The sequence below is a fragment of the Alligator sinensis genome, unplaced genomic scaffold, assembly GCF_000455745.1.
Source record: "Alligator sinensis unplaced genomic scaffold, ASM45574v1 scaffold59_1, whole genome shotgun sequence".
Taxonomy (NCBI): domain Eukaryota; kingdom Metazoa; phylum Chordata; order Crocodylia; family Alligatoridae; genus Alligator; species Alligator sinensis.
In genome coordinates this window covers 1,476,166-1,486,433 of record NW_005841878.1, presented here as the reverse complement: position 1 = coordinate 1,486,433, position 10,268 = coordinate 1,476,166, and the positions used below count along the sequence as shown (strand labels likewise).

Here is a 10,268-nt window from a genome sequence, read left to right as displayed (position 1 = left end):
CCATTAAGGATGGCCTCTTTAATAAACTTTTCTAAGATCTTCCCCGGGATAGAAGTCAGGCTGATGGGCCTATAGTTAGCCGGATCCACTTTCCTCCCTTTCTTGAAGATAGGCACCACATTGGCCTTCTTCCAGTCTTCGGGCACTACACCAGAGCGCCAAGAGTTTTCAAAGATCCGTGCTAGAGGCTGGGCTATGATGATTGCGAGCTCCTTGAGTACCCTGGGGTGAAGATTGTCAGGGCCAGCTGACTTGAAGGTATCCAGCTTCTCAAGATGTTCCTTCAGAAAGTCAGCATTAATGGAGGGCAGGGGATCACCCTCACCCGGACTTCCCGGCCCTGTAGCGGGCATGGGTGTCCCATGGGACTGATGAAAGACTGACGCAAAGTACCTATTTAATAGGTTGGCTTTTTCCTGGGCGTCAGTTGTCAGTTGCCCCATCTGGGTCAGCAGGGGTCCAATGTTCCCCCTGCTTTTCCTCCGGCTCCCCACATATCTGAAAAAGGACTTCTTATTGTCCTTGATGCTCAAAGCTAGCTGGAGTTCAGTTGCAGCCTTGGCTTTCCTGGTCTGCTCCCTACAGGACCAGACCAGTGCAGAATAATCCTCCTTGGAGGTGACTCCCATCCTCCACCCTTTGTAGGCCTTTCTTTTTAGCCTCAGGAGATCTGCTAGGTCCCTGGAGAGCCAGGGGGGCTGCTGTGCCCTCTTGCTGCCTTTCCTCCGAGATGGAATAGACTTAGTTTGTGCATTGAGGATCGCTCCCTTGAGGAGCAACCACTCCTCTTGAACTCCCCTCTCCCTGTGGTCACGGTCCCTTAGGGCCTCACTGACTAAAATATATTAGTCATATTTTAATAAGAGCTTCAAGGATCCCCAAAACATTTGATCTTTTATCCATGTTTATATATGGGTATTTCAGTAGCTCATCATAACAATTACTTAATTATTATGCAATAATAATGCATAATAATAGATTATTGTATTAACATTTGAAACTAAAAATGCTTCAAAACGAAGTTTTCAAAGGTTCTTTGAACTGCAAAGCTAATAGTGAATGTAGCTTTTGACATTTAAACATGAGTGAAAAGTCTGGGCTTTTGGCAATCACAAGAGCAAGTTGATTAGCTCTAATGCTTTTCCAATAAAGGTTTTGTACTAGCTCAGAGGTTCCCAACCACCAGGCCATGACCGGGCTGTGAAGGGTTGGCTGCTGGGTCGTGGCACAAACTTTAACCACTGCTAGCAACAGTTCTATATCTAGGCCATGCCCACGTCATGCTGATTGGCTAGGCAAGAATGTCTTCGCTTGGCCAATGACTGTGACTTTAGTTTTTTAAATTGGACCACGGTAACTGTGGGTAGTCACTTCTGTATCAAATGCAACAGCTAAGAGATGATCAAGCAAACATCAATGGATTTTTTTTTTTTTTTGGAAAGAGGGCTTCCGCGAAAAGAGGCAATGAAGTTCTGAACGACAGAGAGGAAAACTGTGCAGAGGATATACAATGCCAAGAAAATGCCAAAAAAAAAAAAAAGCAACTTTCAATCACAAGTATGACTCCTTGTACATAAAATATGGGTTTATCCTGTCGGGCTAGTCACAGGTTCCAAAACCACTGTGTGTTATGTGCAGAAACGTCATCCAACAAAGCAATGAAACCTTCAAAGCTTATTTGGCACTTGGAGTCCAAACACGCTGCACAAAAGTAGATGTACTTATGGGATAACGTTAGCCAGCTAGTGATGTGTATGTATGATTTTTAGCTGTTGTCTCCTCCTTTATTGATGATGTTCCTGATTGTTAAATAAAACAATGGAGGTCCCTCTGTTTTGCACTGTGCCTCTCCTCTGCATATCGAGTTTGTTTTGTATTTATACACTGCCTCCGAGCCTTGCAGCCCCTCCACCCACATAAAAATTTAAATTTAAATATGTAAATTAGATTGTTTCTATACCCGAGTGAGTTTGCCGATCCACAGTATAAAAAAAGTTGGGACCCATTGTACTGACTTCATGAAGACAATACAGCTTCCATTTAGTTAATGTGAGCTTCTTTGAAAAGACTTTAACATAAGCACTGTGGCATTTGGATCCTATTCTCACTATTCAACATCCCTTAATTAATAAACATGTGGCCAAAGTAACCTTATCCACCTTTGGAAGGATACGTCAGAGTCGATTATAAGCAAAGCAACCAAGAACCAGTTTATTTAGGACAAGAAATTTTGGCTAAAAATATCCTGCAACTGTGAAATGCCTTGAAGGGAAATGAGAACGGTTCAAGGTTTTTCATGCAACAAGTTCTGGTAAACTTCAATCAACCCTATGAGTTTCCGGATCTCTGCAACCTCTCTCACCTCACTGGCTGTAATAGTAGTGAGAGAGGAAGAACAGTGCAGTGGCTAAGTCACCAGCCTTGGATTCCAGTGAAAAGATGACAGTAGCCAAGATTTGAGGCGATTTTTGGGAGAATCCTGCATTGGAGATAAGGGGTAGGAACAGAGCAGATGTGAGGCTACTGGGCTCAAAACCAGCAGTTAGAAGTGCAAAAGGATTAGTTTTGGTTTAGCAAAAAAGCCAGATTGTGTTGGTCCAAAGAGGTGACCCAGTGGAAAGGAAACATTCAGTTCCTGAGATGGTCAGATTGCTGGAGAAAGGGGTTCAGGTAGAAGACTAAAGAGTAATTATGATTAGAGTTTACTAACTAGGTTTGGGAATGAAGACTGGATTCAGACAAATAGAGTGAGGTGAAAAAGGAAGGGTTTGTCAGGAAGGAAAAAGAAACCAAGGAAAAGGAGTGATGTGGAAAGCAAGAATGACAGACCCCGAAAGAGACACAAGGTGTACTACAGAGAAGTAGTAACAAAGACACTGGGATAAACTTTTAAAACTTTAATTAAAATTTGAAAGGCAAAGGGTTACATTAGAATGTGTCAAATATTACCAGTATAAGCACAAATTTATTTACTCAAATACAAAGAATGTGTGTATATACTGAGAAAACAGCGTGGGAGAACTTTTGAGGGATGCATGCTCTCTGTGGATAGTAGTATCATGGAAACTTCTTTAATTTTTAGGATATACCAGTTATCTGCAAAACAAGTATTTTTAAAAACATCTTCACACAGGATCCTCTGGTCCTTGACACCTCCATAACATACTAGCCTTCCTGTATGACCCCGACATCCTTTGCGGTGGTCTACATGATGGTCAAAAGCTAATGCCCAGAGCAATCTGTAGTGATGCCTCCCAACCCCTGAAAAGTCCCTGCATTCCACAAGAAACCAAAAAGGAGGAAGAAAGAATCAGTTTTAGGTTACAATTAAAAGCTTTTCAAAGGAGTACCCAATATTTTTAAGTTTGAAAGCCAGAACTAGGTGATGGACAGCTCATTTTCTAGAAACCTGTTACCTCAGAGATGGAGATACAAGTATCTTGACATGAACCTGGTTTGTGTGTTAACCTAAGATGTTAACTCAAGGTTCACGATCGTGTTCAAAAGTGGTTTCCAGTATAACTTTTTTATCATCGTCTACCTCATGCTGAGTCAGCTACATGACTATGCAGACACATCCATTCAGACATTTTCTTTTGTGTAAGGTACTGAGAGAGGGGGAACAAAATTACTTTAGGTTGGCTCCAGAAACAAATGGATTCTAACGTCAGTGATCAAAAGCCGCCTAACTGCAGACAGATACCCTTCCCACTCTCCTTGAATCAACTTTGAACAAGTTATTCTCAAATTCATAGGGCATATGGCTTATTCATAGGGTAAATGGACATTTTGCACAAAAAACAATGAATCAAAGTTCGAGAATTATGCAGAAATCCCCCTTCCCCTCTCGGTTTACATGTTAAACTATTAATCACTGTAGAAGCGAGTCTGGCAACATTTGGGGAGAAACGTGTTAAATAGATTTCCTACCTTAAAAGAGACGTGGTTGAAGAATATGCAAAAAAACAAACCCAAAAAGCCAGTGTGTACAAAATAATTTATTACAGCATAACATACGTTGGCATTATTTTACAGTGAGTTTTTCATTCAACAATTTGAATCTAAACAGATGAGACACAAAAAGAGACCATTTTAATTAGAACAGTTTATTTGTCTTAATAAAATCCCCCTTCATGAATGTATATTTGTCTTAGAGGGGCTAGTTAATATTACTGAAATATTTACATTGCGGTAAAATAAAAACAAACTGGTTGAATGATTCCATTACAGTTTCCAGAAAACTTATTTCTGTACAAGCCACAGTATAATTATATTTTGATAGCAGTTCTCATAGAATGTAAAGCTGTCACATGTAGGCATTTTCTCCAGCAGTATTATGCTTTACATGGCTATATTTGATTCCGACTTTCATTTTTGATATGTTGTACATTTAATAATTAATGTACCAGAATACAGAGTAAGAAAAAAGTTCATTGATGTGTTGTCAGCCTCTTTGTGCTCCCTTAATTAGTTTTTAAATATAAAATGCATTCCTCAAATACTACTTGTTTTATAGTACATAAAGCAATAGTATTTAAGGAAGAAAAGTATTAAATTTATTGGCCATAAATCCGCAACTAAGACTTTTAATGGAGGTATATGGTAAACTTACCAGCAAATTTATAAAATCTGGAGATCTATATTCCCCATTACTGTACCATACACTTCTGCCCAACCTTGGAGTAGCCTTTCCAATCTAAAAATGCAAGGGAGGAGGAAGAAAGGGATGGGGAACAGACAGACAATGGTGTATCGCAGTCTCTATTATTTCTGGGAATTCTTAATGCATACTCAACTGTTTTTAAAATGTTAAACCATTTGAAACTTAAGGAAACAACAGCTAACAATAGTGATGGAACACAAGGTAGATAGAAGACAGTTTTCAAAAACTTAAAAATTGTAAATAAGCCAGACCTCCCAGTATCTACCGGCACTGGTTCCATACAAAACACAGAATTGACAAAAACATGCAAAACAGTCACCACTTTTATAATTATGTGCTTCAAAAGAAACCACACTGACCAAATTAAAAAAAAAAAAAAAAAAGGAAAAGAAAAAAAAAACCAACAGAAAATGATGGAGGATGCTACAAGCAGAACTTTATCAGTCTTAATTTGCTAAAATCTGCTCAACTGATCATTTTATTAACAAGATATGATCACATTTATTTTTATATGTAACAACATTTAGGTGAAGAGAGTCTTTAATGTCTGTAATTTAGGGATCTTCTTGTTAAAAGACCTGAAACTGTACAAATATAAACATGACAAGCGCTGATTACATGTAATGTTTACATAAATATTGGCAGTTCTTGTTGGGAGGAAAAAACAACTATTAGCATACTCCATTTGCATTTAGCTATCCAAATATTTCATTTATACCTGTTAGAGATATTAAAATACAACCTGGAAAAGTTACCCTGATCTGTATCCAGCCAGTTTTGTATGGTAAGGGTGAGATTTTTTTTTCATATCAGTATATATATGTATATATACTAGTTCAAATTTCATTGGACAGCACATCATGGTTCACTGCTGTGTGGTTCACTGATGTAATGCTACTATCATCCTCATTTGTGGCCAGCATGAAGGCAGAAGTAAAAGGAAACAGTTTATGACACGCTGCTCGATATTCTTCATATTGACTATGACAGCTTCCAAAGCTTCCATCAAGCAGTGCCTCGCAAACCTTTGTTAAAATCTAAAGAAAACAGGAATAGTAGTTAATACATTTGATTTAGACTGTTTTATTACCAAACATTCTTGCAGCTGTTACAAAATCTTGCTTGCCTGATGAATGAATGCAACCCGCCCCCTGCTGGTAATAAGTGCCATTATCATTGTTTCCACAAGTCTTGGCAATAAGACCATAATTTCAAACAAAACAACATTCCTCCTAACAATACTGACCAAACTTACATGAGTACATTTATCTAGTACTTTACACACAGCATTTGAGACCACACTTCCCACCCCTGCTAAATGGAGATTACAATTTTTTACTTTACCTTCACATTTTTGTCTCCCATAGTTTCATCCAATCTAGTAGCAATAGCAATTGCTTTCTCTTGTCTTGATTTATCAAGGAAATACATCATCTTAGCACCTTAGCATAAGGAAAAAAGCATCTTTAAAAAAAACTGTAAATGTGTCTTAGATGCAACATTTAATTTTAAAATTATAAACTGATACAGAAAACAACTGAAATACAAAACTTCTATCAACGTAGAATGAGACTTGCTAAAGTTTTTAAACCATCACATCAGTTTTCCCTTTTTCACCCCTTATACTTCACATACAATAGCAGAAAATCTTACACTAAGTTTAGGAGCATAAGCTTGATTCCACTAGTGATGAACATAAAATGCTTATTAGCATCTTGCTTGAGTAGTCACTGAAATATGACTAAGGAAACAGTTAATAAGGAAGACAGAGGTCAAAAGGCATGACTAGTATAAGTGTAAGGATTATCTTGGTGCCTAACACAAGGATGGCAAAGGTACGGCCCACAGGCTGCATGATGCCTGAAGTGCTGTTTCACCTGCCCCATGGGGCTCCTAGAGGAGCTGATGCGAGCAGGGGCAGGGTTCATCACCAAATTCCCACCTACTGAGCCCCACTGGGGGCACATGTGCGATGGCCAGGTGAGCAACTCCTACACCACTTCTGCTGGGTCTGGAACTGGCCTGAGAGGAGCCCTGTAATCCAGATCCAGCACAGGGACATGGGTGAGTTAGACATCCCTGGTGTAAGGCATCCAGATCAGCTGGCTAGTTGCGATTCACCTTACAAATGACAAGGGAAGTAAACAACTGTCTTCTCAGAACCACTCTGATTTGTTTTGAAAGCCCAAACGTTTATTTGAACTGCCTGAACAATGGAAATGAAGACGCGATTTTGGTGCGTTCCAAAGGTTTATCTATGTAGTACAGTGTAATGCCGTGCAAAGATACAAGCTAGCATCGGTACCAGAAGCAATATAACTAACTGAGTTACTGTGGAGCTCTTCGCAGGCTAGTACAGCTATGTTTGTGGTACTCGAGGTAGTCCTAGTACAATGCAGTGCTGTTTTCAGGCATGTACCTTAGGCCCCCTCCAAATGTTACATTAGCTGGAAAATGCATGCAAGTTTCCAACAACAAATGGTAACATGCCAGGCATTAAAGGAATTTGTTCCAAGAAAAAGACTGCCAATCCACTACAAAAGCAGCAGATCCACAACAAACAAGCTTCTGATTCAAACAACAACTTCTTTGTCCTGCTGGGACAAACTCAAATGTTTGACCAGGTCTCTCAAAGGGGAGGGAGGGAAGAAGGGAGAGCAGCTGGCTCCTTGACAGCTTGCCCAGCATGAGTTGTCAGGGAGGCTCGCAGGCTAGTCTGTCCCCAATGCCAACCTTTAAAGGGCTCCCAGGCTGCCCAAGAGTCCTCTCAAGTTCTGGGTGTGTAAGGACCCCAGCACTGAAGAGCCACCTGCCAGTGCTTGGATGCCCTTTGAAGTTCAGAAACTTCTTACTGAATGAATGCATCTTTGCGTCCGCTCATTCTGTCTCAGATTTGCTTAATAAATCTTTTTCAGTGAACTTTTAAGGATTTATATATACCTGATAGATCTGCAGAGCACAAACAGCTTAAAAATGGAGTTTGAGTATATTCTGTTTGGGTAACTTATCATAAAAAAAAATAAATAAAAAGCACACTATACTGGCTATGTTCGTTTGAAACTAGTGTAGATTGAGGCTTCAAAGGTATCAATAAGAACTTCACCCGACTTCCAGAATCTTGACTAGTGATTATGGTCAAAAAGAAAGCAGGCAGCTTGACTTTCAGATATATAATTGCCATCTTTGCACCCTCAATACAAGACACCTAGACTGCAAAGCATGGCACTGTGGGCAAACCTCACTATGCTGAATCAATAAAGTGTGTGAGACACCGATGTGGTCCCCTAAAGCCAGAGTGACAAAGTTTATGACATGACAATCTTTTTAGTTTGTAACTACTATACTCAAAATGTAATTAAAATTGAGCCAGTAAAACACAATGCTTTCTATGAAGACTGACTATGCCTATAGCATACTGTAAGATTCCGAAAAATTTCCCAGATACCCATCAGAGCATGACTAAAACCCACTACATCAGAGGAGAGAACAGCAGTGAGACCTGGACAAATCAGCCCTCCCAGTGCACACCCTCCTCTTCAGAGAGGCAAGACTGAGTTGGGACTTCTATTGTGATATTGTAATTAGACTCAGATCCTGGGCTCAGTTTCCTTTGTATCAGACTCTTAATAACAAATAATCCTTCACCACCAATCTGTTTCCAACTAATAACTCCAATAAGTGCTGACAAGTTTTCCCAAGCAGGAGCAAGAAGAATATAAAATTGAAATAGTTTGAATTGCTCCACTGTTATCCGTAGAGTTCTGAACAGCAGAAATTGAAGCGATCATCTTATTTCACTGTGCGGCCTGACAAGGAGCAAGGCTTTTTTGTAACTACAAGGGCTTGATTCTGGCATTTTCTATTAAAAAGGTAAACTTCCCATTCCAACAGATTTAATAGGACGGGTGGGGCATGCCCCTCCCCACTCCCCAATAAAAAAGTGCTGGCTATAGGGCACTCTCCAGGGAAGGAAGAGACATGGGTTTCATGCTGTTGCTTGGGAGGGAGATTGTTAAAGCCCTTCCAACAAGAAGAAATCTCAAAAGCAACCTTTGGTGGAGCTTGACATTTTAATTAAAATGACTTGCAGTATAGAGAAAGACATTAAATGATGGTACACAGTTATTCCAAGTTAACCAATCTTATTTTGTATAGCATTTAAAATTAACAAACCTGACAGTTGGTGCTGAATGGAGGTAGCACTGTGTTTGAGAAACTCTTCGTTAAAACTTTCCAAGTCTTTGTTAATAAAGATTTTCTGCATTTCTTGTGTTAGTACTTTGCTCACAATTTCCGGGAGATTACTATGATCTGATACTAAAAGAAGGGAGGGAAGGGTGATGACAAAAAAAATTACTGTATTTTCTGCTTTTGTTTTTAAAAAGTCATTACTAATTAAAAAGACACCACCTTATTTTGTACACAGAAAAGGGAAACTTCTTGGTTAAAAAGCCAATGGTTTCCCATCTTTGGGATTCAGGAAAATATCAAATGACTTTAGGACTGATGTAGTAGGTTTGGAGCATTGCTGTAGCCAAGATGGTCCAAGAAATATACGAGACAAGGATTTTGTTGGATCAACTATCAACAACTCCTAACTACACAGATGGTCCAATAAAAGATATCGGCGAAAATTCATAGAAATCACAGAAAATTAGGGTTGGAAGGGACTTAAGGAGGTCATCTAGTCCACCCCCTGCTAAGGGTAGGACCATCCCCAATTAGATCATCCCAGCCAATACTTTGTCTACCTGGGCCTTAAAAACCGCCAAGGGTGGAGAGTGCATAACCTCTCTGGGTAACCTGTTTTAGTGTTTTACTATCCTCCTAATTCTTGACTTCAACACTGACAAAATTTGGGGGGAGGGAGGATGGGACAGGGGCCCAACTTTGTCTAGATACACACACAACTGGAAAAATAATAAATAAATAAAAGGATAGGGCAAAGTGATTTAAGTACTGCACTTAAACTGAGATTTAACTGGGATTTCAGTCAGCAAGAACATTTTAATCTTGCCTTGCATTTCTACGCTAATCATTTTCTCAAGGAAAAGTTTGTTCTTAGTCATTAAACAATAAGAAATGTATACCTGCAATTTAATATTGTCTTTACAGAAAGATGGAACTTGTTGTTAAGCAGGAAGGTGCACTCCAGCAAAACTTACTAGAGGTGCACTGATACATTGGTCCATATCGTATTGGCTCTGATAAAAGGAAAACTGACAATATCAGCAATTAGCTTTTTTTGGCTGATGTGGCCAATAATGTTGCTGTGCGCAGCCACAGCATGCACGTGGCCAGGAGTACAGCTTGGCAGTGTGAAGAGCAGCATCCAGTCAGTAAGTCTGTTGGGGGAAGGGGTAGGGGAGGCAGATTGAGGCCTCCATGGCAAGGGAAGGAGTGGGGCTGGGGCAGGCGCTGCACAGTCGGGGTGCAGCAGGGTGTGGGACGGAGTCATAAGTAGCTTGTCCAGGGGGTGAGGGGAAGGTGGGATGTACGCCCAGGGAAGACATGGGTGGCATGTGCCCCCCGGATATGTGCACAAGGCAACTGCAGGCTGGGGCGGCACCAGGCTCTTCCTGGCAGGGAGTTGGGCCAGGGCTAT

The 10,268-nt window shown here is 40.2% G+C and overlaps 1 protein-coding gene across 1 annotated transcript in view; it reads right to left on the bottom strand.

Annotated features, from left to right (window-relative positions):
- Positions 1–4,090: 4,090 nt before the first annotated feature.
- Positions 4,091–10,268, bottom strand: part of NAA16 (N(alpha)-acetyltransferase 16, NatA auxiliary subunit) — a 73,302-nt gene continuing 67,124 nt past the window's right edge. The window contains exons 18-20 of the mRNA XM_025196148.1: positions 8,837–8,980; positions 6,008–6,105; positions 4,091–5,700 (exon numbers count right to left, since the gene is read on the bottom strand). Coding sequence (XP_025051933.1) covers positions 5,500–5,700; positions 6,008–6,105; positions 8,837–8,980 — 443 coding nt within the window. The 3' untranslated portion in view covers positions 4,091–5,499. The remainder of the gene's footprint in view (positions 5,701–6,007; positions 6,106–8,836; positions 8,981–10,268) is intronic.